The sequence below is a fragment of the Sander lucioperca genome, chromosome 10, assembly GCF_008315115.2.
Source record: "Sander lucioperca isolate FBNREF2018 chromosome 10, SLUC_FBN_1.2, whole genome shotgun sequence".
Lineage (NCBI taxonomy): Eukaryota > Metazoa > Chordata > Actinopteri > Perciformes > Percidae > Sander > Sander lucioperca.
Window position 1 is genome coordinate 40,157,351 of NC_050182.1, and position 18,207 is coordinate 40,175,557.

Sequence of the window (18,207 nt, forward strand, 5' to 3'; positions counted from 1 at the left end):
CTAAGGAAGAGGCGTTCAGGAGTGGGGACAAAGACAGATTTAAAGAGTCAAAGTACAAATTTAGCAAGGCAGTGAAGGAGGCTAAACATCGGTACTCTGAGAAGCTCCAACGCCAGTTCTCAGCTAATGACTCTGCGACTGTCTGGAAAGGACTTAGGCAGATCACCAACTTCAAGCCTAAAACCCCCCACTCCTTCAATGACCGACACCTAGCCAATGACCTGAACGAGTTCTACTGTCGATTTGAAAGACAAAAGGACAGTCCTGACACCATCCCCCACGACACCTCCCTACAGCTACAGCCACTGTGCATCACCTCCACCTCGCCCACCTCAGCAGGGTCCTGGGCCCCCCCACCAATGCCCTCCTTAAAGGTCCCCTCCACCTCCACCCCCCCTCCCACCTCAGTGACGACTCTCTCCATTCACGAGAGGGACGTCAACAGACTGTTCAGGAGACAGAATCCCAGGAAAGCTGCTGGACCGGATGCTGTCTCCCCATCCAGCTTGAAGCACTGCGCTGACCAGCTGTCTCCAGTGTTCACAGACATTTTTAACACCTCACTGGAGACATGTCACGTGCCAGCCTGCTTCAAGACCTCAACCATAATCCCTGTCCCCAAGAAGCCAAGGACCACAGGACTTAATGACTTCAGACCCGTCGCCCTGACCTCTGTGGTTATGAAGTCCTTTGAGCGCCTTGTGCTTTCACACCTCAAAGACCTCACCGACCCCCTCCTGGACCCCCTGCAGTTTGCCTACAGAGCCAATAGGTCTGTAGACGATGCAGTCAACCTGGCCCTCCACTACATCCTCCGGCACCTGGACTCCGCAGGAACCTACGCCAGAATCCTGTTTGTGGACTTCAGCTCTGCCTTCAATACCATCATCCCGGCTCTACGTCAGCAGAAACTCTCCCAGCTTGGTGTGCCTGACTCCACCTGCAGGTGGATCACTGACTTCCTGTCTGACAGGAAGCAGCATGTGAAGCTGGGGAAACACGTCTCCGACTCACAGACCATCAGCACCGGATCCCCCCAGGGCTGCGTTCTTTCTCCTCTGCTCTTCTCCCTGTACACCAACAGCTGCACCTCCAGTCACCAGTCCGTCAAGCTTCTAAAGTTTGCGGACGACACCTCCCTCATCGGACTCATCTCTGATGGAGACGAGTCCGCCTACAGGTGGGAGGCTGACCACCTGGTGACCTGGTGCAAGCAAAACAATCTAGAGCTCAACGCTCTAAAGACAGTGGAGATGGTTGTGGACTTCAGAAAGAACCCAGCCTCACCTGCCCCCATCACCCTCTGTGGCTCCACAATTGACACTGGAGTCTTTCCGCTTCCTGGGAACTACCATCTCCCAGGACCTCAAGACCTGAACATCAGCTCCCTCGTCAAGAAAGCACAACAGAGGATGTACTTCCTGCGGCAGCTGAAGAAATTCAACCTGCCAAAGACAATGATGGTGCACTTTTACACAGCCATCATTGAGTCCATCCTCACATCCTCCATCACCATCTGGTATGCTGCTGCCACTGCCAAGGACAAGGGCAGGCTGCAGCGTGTCATTCGGTCAGCTGAGAAGGTGATTGGCTGCAATCTGCCGCCGCTCCAGGACCTATACGCCACCAGGACTCTGAAGCGTGCTGGAAAGATTGTGGCTGACCCCTCCCACCCCGGACACAAGCTCTTTGAGCCACTCCCCTCTGGCAGGAGGATGAGGTCCATTAGGACCAAAACCTCACGCCACATAAACAGTTTTTTCCCCTCCGCCACTAGCCTTCTAAACAAGGCTCGGAATCCATCCTGACTCTCTCCACACCCCACCTCTGGCTCCTCATGCCACTGTACCTACTCTGCTGTAGCGTCCCTTTTCACTACTGTTTAACTTATTTTACTATTTATTTAAATTTATTTTATCGTTATTAATACGTACTGTGTGTATATGTTTATACTTATATTGTTTATATCTTTTTATCCTTCTTATATTTGTATGTGTGACATGCTCCAACAACACCATGACAAATTCCTCGTATGTGCAACGTACTTGGCAATAAAGCCCTTTCTGATTCTGATTCTGATTTTCACTGCCTTCTCCAGGGAGTAAACGTTACATCTGGATGATCGCTTCCAGCGCTATTTGAGGTACAGATTTAACTCTTTTTTTAATTGAACTAATACTTCGTCGGGTCTGTCCGCAAGACCACAAGCAAACAGCTTTTAAATCGCTTGTTTTCTGAACAGCAGACATACAACATATCATTCAAAGAGGGTACACTGTTAAAAAAAAGTTTGAGAACCACTGTTCTAAAGCACAAATAAACACACCCACACCTGCACAGGAATGTGCCTCATTGTCAATCAGTCAAACAGACACACCGACCGACTGCACACAGCAAAGAGGAGAGACGTTTGTCGTCATATACCGCCGCTTTGCATCATTCAGACGCCAAAGTGTGCATTGTGCGTCGGTATCAGATGCCGAGGGGGGTTTGACAAATTGGTGCTACTTGGGAATAAGAACAGGCTGCATACCCTGCATGCTGTTATAGGCTGGGGGCTAAACACCCATGTGGGGCCCAGCAGCTCTTTGCTGACACTCATCAATGTCTTGCACACAGAAAAATAAGAAGAAAAGAGAAAATCCAGGCAGAAGGCAGGGTCTCTGCAGATACAGACACCACTACAAACTTCTAGTGGGTCATAAGTGGTGATTGAGAGGGATTATTTTTGTATTAGTCTTGCATTTCCAGACCTATCTCCACAGCGCTACGGTCTGGCTCCTTTACGCATGCATTTTTGGATAGAAGAAAAAAATCTTGGGTTGTTTGCATTTCTTTAAACTAGTGCTGTCAAACGATTAAAATATTTAATCACGATTAATCGCATTAATGTCATAGTTAACTCGCAATTAATCGCACATTTTTCTCTATTCTAAGTGTCCCTTGATTTCTTTTTGTCCCATTATTTTCTTATCAACATGATACGATACTTTTAAAACGGTGCCTGAACAGAAAGATTTATATATATTTATTTAAAAAACGAGCAGCTTGTTCAATTGTATTTGTCTGTTCTGTATGTTCAAAAAATTAAACAATAAAAAGTTGATCTAAAAAAAAAAAAAAAAAAAAAAAAAAAAGCACAAAACAGCGAAAACAACCACTGGATGTGAAAAGGGTATTTTACAATAACTTTGAATGCACCACGAGGCTGGCGAGGTGAGGCTGAGTCTGTGTTTTTCAGACAATGGCAGCTACAGTCTGGTGTTAGAATCCTCTACAGTGAAATACGGTCACACTTTACACTTACTCCAGCTGCTAGCTAACAGTAGGTTAACGTTAGCTGCTGCTAAGTGTAGTGTTGACTAGCGTCCCGTGCGGCGATGTTTCAGTTCCCTCTATTGTCCGTTTTCGGAGCATCAGAGAGAAGCGTAGGCATTAAAGTGGCACCTAAATAAGGCACCGAAATCCGCGTTGCTATTCGGTCCGCTAGATAACGGTCGATAAGGCACCGGTGTCGTATTAGCACCGGGTCTCGGACTCCCCCCCCAAAATAAAAACTCTTCGGATCTACACGATTCACGTGGATGACATTTTCCCATTCAAAATGGCAATTTTCGCCGAAACATAGCGACTAGTTTGCAGGTATGTACTACACTTTGGCCGGCTCGCAAGCTCTGTTTGCTGTCTGTTGTTTTGTTTCCAGTCTAGCTAGATCTGGTGTGGTGTTGTAGTTTTTCTAATGTTACTAGTTGTTGCAACAGCATGTGAAAAAAACTACAAAGTTTGCTAGGCCAAAAAGAACGTTAATCTCGTGATAAAAAAATTGACAGCGTTAAAATGGGTTTGCGTTAACGCCGTTAACGCGTTTAACTGACAGCACTACTTTAAACAAATCACAATCGTCTTTGGCTGTGCTAAGTTCCTTTAGCGACGGTGGCTCTGCAAAATAGTCTCGGGAAGGATCTTGTTTTGATGGAACATTTGCACCCCGCAAAAGAAAACGCCACATACAATATTAAATGAAGCGTGCAGCCATCCACTAATGTGGCGGTGTGTCCAAGCCTTAAAGGTTGCTCCTCATTCAACTGTCTTGTCTGTGAGCTTGTGCTTTTGGGTCCAAAACAGGTTTTGTCGGTGTTATTCTCGCATTTCCAGATCTATCTCCACAGTGCTGTGGAGCAAGGTCTGGCTACACCACCGATACACTCCTGGATAGGAGAAAAATGCTCTGTGTTGTTTGCATTTCTGTAAACCAATCACAATTGTCTTGGACAGTGCTTAGCTCGGATCGCAAATACAGTGGCTCCGTAAAATAGTGTCGGGAAGTAATTTGTTTTGGTGGAACATTTTCGCCCCGCAAAAGAAAACACCACATACAATATTAAATTAACTGTTGACACAATACAGTAACGTGAGCTATTTAAATTAGCTGATACATTGTTAAACCTCATTAGCTCTAACCATTGTATCTCCGTGTGTACTTTGTCCACAGCAATCCCACCAATCGCTCCCAAAACCTCCCAGTTAGAGACTAAATGCCATAAACATATTGTTAGTAAATCTTTACAATCGTTACCCAAAAGAACTAAGCAGGCCTTTCTTGTTGCACCATCCAACTTTTCTTCAAAACTTGCCAATTCCAGCGTGTAGCTTGCTAGCTCGAAGTTTGACAGTGGCAACACAAATCGCTCATTCTGGAAATGAATTGTAGTCAATCCAGAGTACTCTTGTATTAGTCTATACATCAGCCTGATACACATTTTAGAAAAATGCACGAGACAATCATGTTGACATGTGTTATCAGATTAAAACTGAAAACCAATATAAATGTGTTCATATGGTGTTTTTTTGTTCATGTTATGTCTTCTACAGCATGACTATTCTTTGGCTACTAATTTGTTTTGCATCTCTGTGCTTTATATGTTTGCATCCTGTTATTACTTCATGTTCTTATGTGACTGTTAGGTAGATTATGATTGATGATGATGCAATTCTTCAGCAAACTCCTTTGAGTTTTGTTAATAATAAGACATCTTGGCCTTGTATGTTTCACTTTGATATATTACGTTTAAAAAAAAGGCTTAAGAGAAAATGTTTTTTCTTTAACATAGTATGCACTACTGGATTATTAAAACGGTATTTGTGTTCTTCATATTCATCAACATTCTAACTTGCCTGTTTATGATATGTTGACATAATCTTGTATTGGTTGAGTCTAAAAGAGGGAGCATGTTATGTGTGTAACATGGTTTTGGTCAATTTCAAAATCCTGCCATTTGTTTTGAAATTGTTACTTGACACAACCTGTGGATGTACTGCGTGTCCTTCAGTTTGTGATTGGTCACTTCCATTACATTTCCAGTTAGATTTGATTTTTTTTTTCAACAAAGTTTTAAAATCATACCTTTTCTCCAAGTTTGTGTTGTGTGATCCATCCTAAATCTTGTACTGTGTGTGAGTTTACCTACGTTACATTTGTTTCTCATTGATTATCTTGAATTCTGTTTTTATTCTCCAGCTTTTGAAGCACAGTGATCAAACTCGTGTTGGTTTTGAAGTACCATATTAAAAATGTGACATTCATATAGACAGACAGCCTAAAGAAAATTGTTAAGAGTGCTCATTGAGCTATAAAGTAGTCGGTCTCTCATTGTAGCAGATTCTCGGCCTGGGTTATGGATTCCATGGTGACATCCATTCTCTTAATAATGAATAGGAGAGAGAAGATCAGGTCAATCATTTTAACTAGCAGCCAATAAGACTATGAAGAATATGCCTAAAGACGCTCAACAGATCTGCTGGCTGAAATTTAGAAAAATCTACCTTCTTGAGACTCTTTTGTCAGTATCAAATAAACATCTATTACAAACTTTTGTTGTTTTTTTCATTAAAAGAGGTAAGCAAAAATCATGAAAAACAAAGATAACTTGAGAAAAGCTTAATGCTGCATTTATAAATATTTCTATATTAACAAATGACAATAGCTGTGTTCGAAACTGTTCCCTATCACGGAAATAGTGTACTATATAGTGTGTTCGCCATTTTGGCGCCGTGTTCGAATTCTCCACTGTTAATTTCATTCACTATATAGTCCATACGATGTACCCTACATTTTTTTTCAATAGTGAGTGAGTGAATGAATGAATGAATGAGGGAATGGTTTCCAACACAGCAAGGTGTAATGTAATAGGGGTCACTCGTAGTGAAGAACCTAGAGAGAATTATCACCCAACTGTTTTAATTCACTCTCAGCTCTCTCATCAGTCCCGTTTCCAGCCTCAACAGGTGGCTGTTTTCATTAAAAAAAAGCTTTGATAAGCCCTCTGTACACCTGCTCAGCACCAAACAGCTGACAGACAAAGTTAGCGACTAGCTGTTGAATGTTGTGAAGCATTTAACAGCTAAAGGGACAGATGTTTTTCTCAGGAGTTGATAGAGACCAAAAACAGAGCTAAAAGAGAGTATTGGTCCCAGAGAAAGGGACAGGAGAGGGTGAGAGAGATCAGTAGAGTGAATTTTCCTTTACTTGAACACTTTAATTAAACATGGTCAACCTTCATTTTCAGATATTCGTGATCATTTTAGCCTCTTCTGTATTTGCCAGTGTTTTAGTCAAGACCACATAAACCGAGACCAAGTCATCACCAAGACCAGAGTGAATCGAGACCAAGTCAAGACCAAGACTTAGAGGGATTGAGACCGAGTCAAGACCAAGACCAGACCAGTGCGAGTCCAGCACTGCATGCCACGATAAAATGTGGAAAATGCTAACCATAGGCAAATTGATCTGAAAGATCAACATTCCCATGAAAAAACACCCACAGAAAAGAAATTAAGATTCTTCTGCATTCACCTCTTTTATTGCCATAAGTGTATGAGAAATGCCTTGATTAAATAATATAAAAAAGGCAGTTGTGGTCTTGAAATAATATCCATTGCAGATTGTAGTGTGGATCATTAAGTGCAACATGTAACCTGATTCTCATGTCTTACTTCTTGATGGATCATGTGTGCCACTGCCTACTCATGGTTTCAAATATCGGTATCCAATTTTTGCTCTCCAAACTTCTTAAAATGCAAATATTTAGGTCAGGGACCCCCTGGCAGTGGTGGAATGTAACAAAGTAGAAATACTTTGTTACTGTACTTAAGTACATTTTTCACGTATCTGTACTTTACTTAAGTAGAATCAATAGTGCATACTTTTGACTTTTACTTTGTTACATTTTGCAGCAATTATCTATACTTTCTACTCCACTACATTTCTACAATGTTCTGTTACATTTTCGTTATGCAAGTACTTTTACTTTTAATACTTAAAGTACATTTAAAATCACTTTTTTTTACTTTGACTTAAGTAGGGTTGTCATTGTCGTACTTCTACTTTTACTAAAGTAAATGTGTGTCTGGTTATTTGTACTTTTACTTAAGTACTGAGATTCAGGCTATGTTAGGACAGAAACGATCTGAAGAGAAAATGTAAAAGTGGCGTTGCGTTCTCACTTTCTATTCCGCGTTTAGACGAGAGTTTTGGGGGGGAAATCTGCGTGCATATGGTGACGCAAAAGTGTGTGAAATTCGATGTAGTATGCACGCCAGGCGGCTAGGTGGCACTGCCACACAACACCACCAAGGCCGCGCGCCTACATAGAACCTTCCTTCTACTTCTCTCCTTAGTAGCGCAAAACCAAAACATGGCGAAGCGAACAACAAAAGCTTGTCTGGAAAGACGAGGAGGTGGAGTTGCATGTTTGTCTGATGATGACCGGCACAGTCGACCGTGATAAGCCACAGCACAGCACCCACGGGAGCACAACCAATATCCTGAGCCTTACAGCCCTTCATCTGCTGCTTGAGAGCGAGAGGCAGCGGGCAGAGGGGGCTGAAGCAGACCCTCCTCTGCCCGCTGCCCCTCTCTCTCTCTCTCTCTCTCTCTCTCTCTCTCTCTCTATCATAACGTTGTAGCCTACTCTGGCTCAAATAAATAGCCTACATATGGTCATCGAACTATAACAACCTTATCCACATTGTCAAAATCATTTAAATATTGAGCCATTACATTGAAAATCGTTTAGATAACAGGAGCCTATAATTTCTGTAGCCTACTCCTTAACAACAGACTACCTGGACGCCTTTTTCTTGTTTCTCTCCACACCGCTGTCTTCAGACTTTTGCATTTTTACCCTTTAGACGGTAACGCGACGGTGGAGCGTTTAAGATTTCCACTCTGGAGGGTGGTTTCACTTTTTTGCGTTTTTAAGCCCCAAAAACACTGTCGCCGTATAAACGAAAGGCACATCTGATAAAATATTTTGTCGTTTTCACCCGCGAGCGTCATCGTGTAAACAGGGCCTCAGTACTTCCTCCACCACTGCCCCCTGGCAAGCTCAGTTTTTGGACCTCTGTGTTTCTAAAACCCTGGGTGTACGGCCATGAGTATGGCTGATGAGTGTATGAGATGCAGGTGAGGAGGGGGGCGGGGAAGGCAGGCAGAGCTGACAAGGGAAGCGGGGAAAGGTTTGTGGATGGGTGGGGCAGTCAGGTGATAACTGAAGGAGGGAAAGTCTGAGGGTATGTGGTGGACGGATGGAAAATGGCATTGGTTTGATTCATGGGACGAGAAATGTGTCAGGAGAGGAGGGACAGAGAAACAAAGTGTGGCATTATTAAATAAAAAATAAAGCAACACGTCATCTGTCTCTGTTTACTGTGTGGCTTATGTGACTCTTCCTGTTTTCTCCTCTCCATCTGTTCATTTTATGTTGCTATGGGTGGTAAAGAAAATTGACTGAACATTGACAGAGACTGTTTGTCACTGTTATGCTTGCAACTGTTTGGAAACTGATTTTAGGGGGCTTTAAAATAATTCATACATTAAAATAGTGATCTGTGCCAATGTACATATAGGTTTTATAGAATAGGGCAAGTTGGTTTACATTTGTATTCCTGGTGTGAAAATCACAAAAATAATGACAAAATGGTTGGGGAATTATTGCAGTAAAATTGAGTTATTTCTGCAGACACCAACGTGGTTGATGGAGCTGAAGCCAATTGTGTTCATTTGGATCTTTAGCAAAAATAAACTTGTTGACTTTGCCAGGCTTATGACTGCTCTGCTGTGGCAATAAACCCAGTCCTTTCTGCTAAACTCAAATAGTGGGCTATACAATGATGTCCCTCCAGTGGGATAGTTGTGGAACACACACACACACACAAAAACACACAGAGAAGATTTTGGTCTAATTCCGTAAACATGAAGAGCTACTAATGTGAGTTCTGAGTAAATCAAAGAGGAGGGACATTTCTGCTGGAAATGTGTACATTCTACATTGTATACATTCGTGGCAGAAAGTAATCTACAACACAGATATTAATATTATAAACCTTTATATCTGATGTTGTTACACAAGTTAAATGTAATGCTAAATTATAACAGGTTAAAACACATCAAGAAAAAAGTCTTAACTGCCAAAAGATATGTAGCCATTTAGCGGCTCCCCTTACATTTCAGAAACATAATAACTAAGACAACAGTCATGCAATCATCTGTGCAACTTCAATACTACAGTAAGTCTAAATTGTAAGAACACAAGTCTACAGTCAGGCTAGCAGCTGTGTGAGGCACAGTGGTGCTTCGAGCTAAATGCTAACATCCACATGCTAACATGCTCAAAGTGACAACGCTAGCATGACAATGATGATCGTAGTTTAGCATATTAGCATGCTAGTCTGGGGATCACCAAAGTTATTACAGGTCATACTGAGGGGAACATGAATGTATGAACCATTATTAACAACAAGTCCTCCAAACGTTGTGAAAAGGTTGCAGTTTGGTTAGGTTAAGGCAACATAAAAAAAGATGGTGGTTTGGTTTTAAAATTTGTTATAAGAAACAGAAGGTGACGTAGATCCATTTGTTTCGTTTGTTTACTTTGCATGAATCCCGGTCTCCTGGGTGAAAGTCCTGTGTTTGTTTGACTCATCTTAGTTTGGCGCTCTATACTTCCTGATTTGCCCCTAATTATTGCTAAATATGGGTCGGAATTGCTGACTGTAAAAACAACGTATGGAGTTGTTTTTCGAGTGTGGACAGTGTCAAATTTAAATGGCAATGCATCGAAAGACATTTCATTCTGGATACAAAAATTTCAACCTGCTGGTGGCATTGCTGCCAATGTCTCGTGTTCCGGCTCCATCACAGCTGCAATTCTACCTGGTCTGTCTCTCCACCAGCTCCACATCTGGATAGTCAGGGTGCGATTTTCGGTGGGGATGCGTGGGATTCCACCCTTTCTGGTCTACATATCCCTGCCTCTGCTGAACTATTTTTATCCCCGGTGGGGACAAAATGTATCCCCTCCTCAAAGTGATCAATGCTACTTCACCAATAGCCTAGACCATATATTAATTATATACGTAAAATGGAAGTATAGTAAAGTGCTGGAACATGAAAAGTCGATAGTGCCATAGAACAATAAAATCCGAGCAGCAGTTGCTGGTTGTATTTAGCCACTACAGAGCTCCAGGACCCCGGCTACCAGCAGCAGTTGTTTAGCCGCCAACAGGTGACTGTGAGCCGGCTACAGGCACCGCCAGATGACGGTCCTTTCAGGGGCCGTGGTAGCGGAGTTTAGCCAGAAAAAGTGAGTGTCATGAGGCAATTACAGTTAAGTTCAGATGCCAAAACGACTGAATGACTAAGTTTAGGAAAAAGATTGGATTTGGATTGAAACACTCCCGATCAACGTACGAGCGTTTCCTCTGTGAAAGATTTTGTTTTCGCCATGAAGTGAACTCTGCTCTCCAGCTTCAAAGCTCTGTGTTCTATGTTGACACCACGTTGAACTATTTCATTTTGAGATTATTCATAAGTGTTTTGGCATGCCTGGCTGAGTGGCACTATATCCATGGTATTGGAAGAGGAATTTAATTCTTGCATGTTTTGTTGTGCATGATCAGAAAACATCCCCCCCCCCCCCCTCTGCTTTCTTCACAAATCTCACCCTACAGCACTTTCCTCACTCCTCTCTCTTTATGTGCTGGTTTCCGGAGCACTTCACGTCTCTGAAGTGTGAAATTCTCTCTCTCTCGTTATTAGCATTTGACTTCACAATATTGTTGTTTTAATGTACATACTTTTCTGTTTCTGTTGTCAGATAACAAAACAAATATGAAATGTAAATACGACAATACGATATGTTGACAAGCTATCATTGCCAAGTTGCTGAGCTACAGATAAAAAAATTAAAAAAAATACAGGTTGATCAGCTCTACTTACAGTACATTTACAATGAGTGGCAGAGAAAGATAAGAAAAACAAAAGGTTGCCATATTCAAGGACAGCCACAAAGCATCTGTTACAATCTAAATGACCTGAAAACGTATTTATGCTTGTAAAACTGGGAGCAAAACAACTGTAAAACGAGGTAGAGCGCAACCGGAAAGCGATGCAGCTGGATGCTGTGCACATTCGCCGTTAGAGGATAATTTAAGGGATAACCAAAATGATTGGGATTCATCAGGACCAGGACGTGATTGTACGAAATCCCTAGGCATTTTATCTAATATGTGTCATGATATTTGAGTCTGGACCAAAATGGTGGACAGGCCATTGTTGCGTGGCTAAAACGACATTGGCAATTAAAAAAATTCTAAAAAAAAAAGCTCTGGGGTAAAGTTTTGTATGTTATTTTGATGTGTTCTTCAGGTATTTTAAATGGAATCTAAATTATGGTTTATACCGGTTAAGTAAGCAGAAATTCAGGTAATCAGTTGCCAATTTTTTTTGGAGTTTATAAACTCAAAAGTCTGAGGTTGTTAGAGATTACATATTTGGAGTAACGTAAACTTGCATTTTTTGATTACCTTTAAATTAAAGTACTACTTAAGCCAACCCAAATATTATCAGTATATGCAACTCGAAAGTATTAGTTTAACGTCACTGAATAATTTTAAGTATAAACACCGCAACTCAACAATAAGTTTTAAACAATAAGTAGAACGTCTTAATACATTTTAAGTTTACAGTAATTATTCCAATTAATTCATTTGAGCATTCAGGTTTACAGTGTAGTTCAACATGTGGGTTGTTACTCTGTTGAAGTTGCTCCCCCCTCAGCAAATCATCTGAGCAAACATGCATGTCTAAATAAAGTGTGTGAAAGTAACATTAAGTGAAGTTTTATTAAACTTGACCACTAGGAACATACAGTATATGGGGTCGCTTGATATGAAGACACGGTCAAACCCGATATAGAAGCTGCTGTGAACTACAATTCAATGCAACGCCAACTATGAATTAAACAAGTTGATCTAGATTCTACATATCTAGATGCTTCATGCGCTTGGAAACAAGACAAAAACCCTCAAATTCATAGAGTAATTTGGACGAAAATATGTACCCCACTTGTTAGCACTGTGGTGCTGCTTTGTGATAGCACAGCTGAACATCAATAAAGCTTTCTTGGAACATGGAAACAGTATGCCAGTTGTGGCCCATTTCTTTTTTTAGCACTGACACGGTCTCACTGTGGTAACCTGTAGTGTCTAGCCACTTAAGCGTTGACCGCCAAATGCTGAGCCTCACCGTGGGCCAGACGCCACGGGAGCATTGATTCAGCACGCTGTTTTATGAATAGAATGCCTTGTTCCACAGGATTTCCATTTTCCTCCCCACAAAAGGAAAATAGGTGACGATCAATACTTTATGCAAGTGGAGACATCTTGTATTGAACGGCAAGCAAGAGGGAAAAAAAGAGCCTTTCCAGCCATGAGTAATGTGAGGCTAAAGTTAGTTAGGTGGTTCTTTAGCGTCATAAGTCAAATTGGCAGGAATATAAACGAGGGCAAACTCACATCAGTCAAAATTAAATATACTTTCTGCGGATTCTTGTTTGAGAAATAAAACATAACTTTTTAGAATAAATTTAAGCTGATCACCATTTAAGGCTCAGCGGTTAACCATCTCTCAGCTTATCTTATTTACTGGTTCTTATTCAAAAGGAGAAGTCTAACCAGAGTGTGGCTGTGGCTGACAGGCACAAAGAACCCAACTTTAGTTTTCACCACCGGCATGAATGAATGAATACATGATAGTTAATTACATCAAGAGATTGGAGAAAACATGGAAGTACCAGATCACTCATAGATGACAACTTTGTCAGTAAGCCACCAATAAGAGCACATTTAGATTGGTGTTAGTGGTTAGTCGACTGAGTATAGTCGTCTACGTACGAGTAAAAGGAAGAGTAAAGTACGCTTGATTGTCCCAGAGGGCAAATCTGTCTTGGGCACAGAGCTAACGTTGCTTCAGTTTCTTCACATAAAGACATCATGAAAGCATCATAAAACATAAGACATTTGGCTATACGTTTGACAATGACAACACAGCAGCTTAAAAAAGAAGCTGTAAGAATTCAAAAAGTTAAAAAGGAAAATTCCGGTCGATTTCAACCCGTAGCTCTGTTGTTTGTAAATTAGGAGTGCTGTCAGTAGCGAGAAAAACGAAAACAATCGGTGCTGCCTACACAGTGTTATCCTCCTGCTAGCGTTAGCACCCAACAGGCTTAAACAGGGCAAGTTTTAAACTTGTTTTTAGCCTCTTAACATGTTCAAAATGTCATTACAAGTGCCTACCCATGTGAATAGATTCCTTCTGAGTGAACACAGTGAATCTGACTGCAGTAGATGTGAAAGAAATGCATAAAAGCTGTGCTAATTCAGCTCTGTTTAGTTCCGGTGTTAATACTGCAAGGAGTGCTTCGGGACTGTCTACAAACTACAACACCGAAAAGAGATGCAAACATATTTTCAAAAATAGGCATATGCTTATTTTTTAAAAGTAAGTGCTGTAGTACAACTAGCAGAAGACAAGTTATAATTGAGGTAAGTTTGGAGACACTACCTTATTTAATCATTAAATTAATAGCCTACATATTTTTGTTGTATCTCTTTTCTGTGTTGTAGTTTGTAGACGGTCCCTAAGCAATCTTAACTGCCGTCTCAACACCGAAACTAAACAGAGCTGAATTAGCACAACTTTTATGCATTTCTTTCACATCTACTGCAGTCAGATTCACTGTGTTCACTCAGAAGGAATCACTTCACATGGGTAGGCACTTGTAATGACATTTTGAACATGTTAAGAGGCTAAAAACAAGTTTAAAACTTGCCCTGTCTAAGCCTGTTGGGTGCTAACATTAGCAGGAGGATAACACTGTGTAGGCAGCACCGATTGTTTTCGTTTTTCTCGCTACTGACAGCACTCCACATTTACAAACAACAGAGCTACGGGTTGAAATCGACCAGAATTCTCCTTTAAAGTGAGAAGTAAGATTCATTGCACTAAGATTTAGCCTTAGAGTTCAGCCGCTTGATGGAGGCTGGAACAAACTATGGCTTTGAGCCATTTGATTTGTACTTTGGCAGACAGTTTTCTTCCTGACGGCAGAGTCCACAATGATTGTTGTTGACCGTTTCATGACTGTGTGCTCGTACACGCTCTGTATGGGCTCATATTGGTTGCCAACAGGCTAACTGTGAGAGCCTGAATTACCGTTTCTCACAACCCGTTCTCACTCCATGTCATGCTTGAAGACTGGAGAGAAGGCTTTTAAAGTGCACAATTTGTGTATTTATTTACAAAACGACACCAAAACATACTCCAACCAAAACACACACACACAAAAAAAAAAATATTCACTTTAGGGCAAAATACACTCAAACAAACAGAAACAGCAACCTCTGTGCAAGTTGCCCATTCCTTCTCTCCTGCTCCCCTTCTCCTCACACCCTTTTAACCCAGCCTCACCCGATTGGCACCTACCACCTGTACCGGTGGTTAGAGGGGGAACCAAACTGAAGAAAAACAAGACACTTGAATATGGAAAATACCATAACATGTAGATAAATGTGATTGCTGACATTCCTAGTTATAAACATATACATGTGCTTACACAACCACAAGCACCAACATAATATAAAAAATTCAATTGCTGCAAAAACGGTTTTACCTATTGCTACACTTTAGGATTGCCCAGCCCCTCCCTACAGAAAGGACCTAATGAGGCAAACCTGCATGCACTCTCCTCAATTAAGCTAGTGAGCAGCAGATCTACCCCCCCCCCCCACCCCACCCCCCACACATCACAGTCAGAACCACAGCAAAAAACTATGAACCCATAAAACCTACTGAACAGGCCTATGTCAAATAATAAAGTAACAAATAAACTAAGACAATAACCTACAACATTACACTGAAATTAAGGATTAAGCAGACACAAAACACTAATCATTTTGGGAACAGGGCCTAGTGAAAAGGGAGAAAGGAAGCCTTTTTACACTCCCAACTCGTAAAATACAGACACTTGGTCAGTGGCTCTCAGCGTCAGATACCGACTCAAAAATCACCCTTTAGCGTCTGTATGGAACGCACCGGGCAGAGCAGCACCTCGACTGCGGCGCTGTAAGATGACGTAGTATTAAGAGTGACACCAGTAGAGAGAAGTATGAAGGACCGAGAATCCTTGTAAGGAGGTTGGTTGGGGGGGTGGATGGGTCAAACAACACAGGACTTTCACCCAGGAGACCAGGGTTCATGTCCCGTTCTTGTCCCTCGTGTCACTGAAACGTACATTTTACCCCACCCACCATCTTTTCCTAAACCTAACTGTTCCATTCTTGTGCTGCATGCCAGAGCGTCAAAAAATGACGCCAAGAGTCCCGACCAAGCATGTCGAAACATGAAGCCGAAGGGCTGGAAGCAAGTCCTGAGAGCTTCGAATAGTGATGGCAAGAGTCCCGACCAAGCGCGTTTTAATATGATGCTAAAGGAGACTTTTTGCATCAATAACAAACGCCAAAGACACATGACCAAGGGTCGCTTTTTGATGCGATGGGGGAGAGAATGTGTTGTCACTAAAGCTGGGGCTGAGCCCAAAATACTTCTCCTTAAGTCCCTATCTTTTTAATGGGGCACACATTCTAAAAACTCCCACCAAAGCACAAAAGAAAAGAAATTAAGAAACCCATTTAAAAATATGTATTCACGGCTCAGCACTACGGTTGCCACTTGATTTTAATTTAATTAAAAGAGAGAGAGAGAGAGAGAGAGAGAGAGAGAGAGAGAGAGAGAGAGAGAGAAAGAAATGTAAAGTTTTACAGATTCTAAATTTCAAAGTATCAACAGTGCGAGCAGGTCTACCTCCATCGTTGTGTAACTCAGCAGCAGTGACATGAAGGAGCCTGGGAAGGCGGTCTACAACTCTGTACCTAAACAAGGTACTTGGCTGGTTATCAAATTAGCCATTATGACCGCAGTATTGTGTTGTGGATGACTGTTTCTTACCACAGTGGCCGGTCTCATTTCCTCGCCGAAACAGCAATGATGATGATGAGGACGATGAGAACGATGCCTCCGGCCACCAGCAGGTAGCACTTCCTCTTCCTCAGCTGCCTCTGTGGGGAGAAAGGATTCAGTAGGTAGGTGGAATTCAAGCATGACACGATACCTGTTGGACACTGCACATTGGGGGGGAAGCTGGGTTTATGGTAGCCGACGGCTGTCGTTTCCCCGTGTTTGTACACCTCAGAGTTTTTGTAATAACGCGCACTGCGCATTTAGTTCACCACGGTTGGCTGGGAAGACTGGCAGAGCAGGCTCGCCTCTACAAACATCTGTATGATTCTTCACATACAGACTACAGGGAGTCAAACAGCCTTAAACATGTGGTCAGAGAGAGACACAAACTGGGAGAAGAAAAAGCATTTTGCCGGAGAGTGTAGAAAAAAACAGGATCGCCTCATGAAAAGAGTGTTCTAAACAGTGTTACAGGCAGACAGTCATTTTGATTTGGAGATAAACATTGACGTTTATAATTAGAGTAGACAAATGCAATGTTTGGTGGTACGTCTGTGTTTTCATGAATGTATTTACTACTGTTGCCAGGCAGCCTGCTTTCCTCATAGACTGTAAATAAGAATGGACCAACAGATTCCGTTGCTCTGGACGGAGACCAGTGAAGGATATCAGAAGCACTTTTCCGGTGAGCGCTGAGCGTTACTGAGCAGCCTCCAACTGAGAGAGACGACGTAAATGTGACGTGAGCAACCTGTCTGAAAGTTGGAAGTCTTCTGGTAGCTGTGCCAAGAGAAATCTCAATCATTCCTTATTCTAGCAGAGACGGAGAGCGTAGCTATATGTAAGGAGATAACATGGACACAGGCTAATTATTGCTAACTAAAATGCTAGTTAGCATTAGTAATTAAACTTAAACAGCTAATGTAAGTTGAAACTGCCTGCGAGCTTCTGCTGTACTATACGGTAATTCCTCTACTATGCGACAGTAAGTCCTGTGGTTATGACACAATCGTTTATACCTTTTATACATTGTTGTGTTTCTTTAGAAATAAACAATGGACAAATAAAGTCTTTAAACGCTTCAGATGTAAAGTTATTCGCTGTCAAAGTGGCGCCAAAATGAATGGGAGTCAATGGAATGCTAAAGGGGGTGAGTGCTTATTAGCATCAAAATGGCACCATAGGAAGTTCGGGTTGTGAGGAGACGCTTACCCCCTTGGCTTTCCTTTACTTCTGCTCTCTTCTTCTCTACTACTTCTTGATTATTCACAGATTATTTTGTTTGGACACCCTCTGGTGTTTGGGAGAATACTGCAACGAACAATGCGCTAAGTAAACGTCCACATGCGTCGCCGCCACTTGTACATTTTGAGAGAGGTACACGTCAGGCTACAGTGTAGGGTCTGTGTCTCCACGTACCAACACACATAACTACGGCGTTCATTTAATGCAGAAGCCTAAATCAGCCTTTAGTCCTCGCAGCAGTGGTCATGGTTCAATTCTGACCTGCGGCCCTTTGCTGCATGTCATTGCCCCTCTCTCTCCCCTTTCATGTCTAAGCTGTCCTATCAAAATGAAGGCCTAAAATGCCAAAAGACACTCATATTCTCTCTGCTGGTGGTTTACATTAGACCGCAGTGATTTAAGCAGTGATTTGCCAGTTCATAAGAGCTAAACATTCAGCTCTAAACTGCACGTTTGCATATAGTGCATTAGCGGCTCAGTAAATGTCAAGCTCCAGTTTAATAACTGCAGAGCCACAACACCCCCAACTGCCCTATTGTTGTTTTTGAGCTAATTCAGTGCAGCCCCACAGCACACCTTCACATGCACGCACAATTTGCATCAAC

At 42.0% G+C, this 18,207-nt stretch overlaps 1 protein-coding gene across 3 annotated transcripts in view; it reads right to left on the bottom strand.

Annotated features, from left to right (window-relative positions):
* Positions 1–18,207, bottom strand: part of tsnare1 (T-SNARE Domain Containing 1) — a 242,440-nt gene that overhangs the window by 70,943 nt on the left and 153,290 nt on the right. For 2 of the 3 annotated variants that reach the window (XR_004898680.1, XM_031322750.2), the window contains exon 11: positions 16,346–16,455. The exons of the other annotated variant lie outside the window; for it this stretch is intronic. Coding sequence is in view for 1 of the 2 variants with exons in the window: in XM_031322750.2 (XP_031178610.1) it covers positions 16,360–16,455 (96 nt within the window). In the remaining variant the exon portion in view is untranslated. The remainder of the gene's footprint in view (positions 1–16,345; positions 16,456–18,207) is intronic. 3 annotated transcript variants of the gene reach the window in all.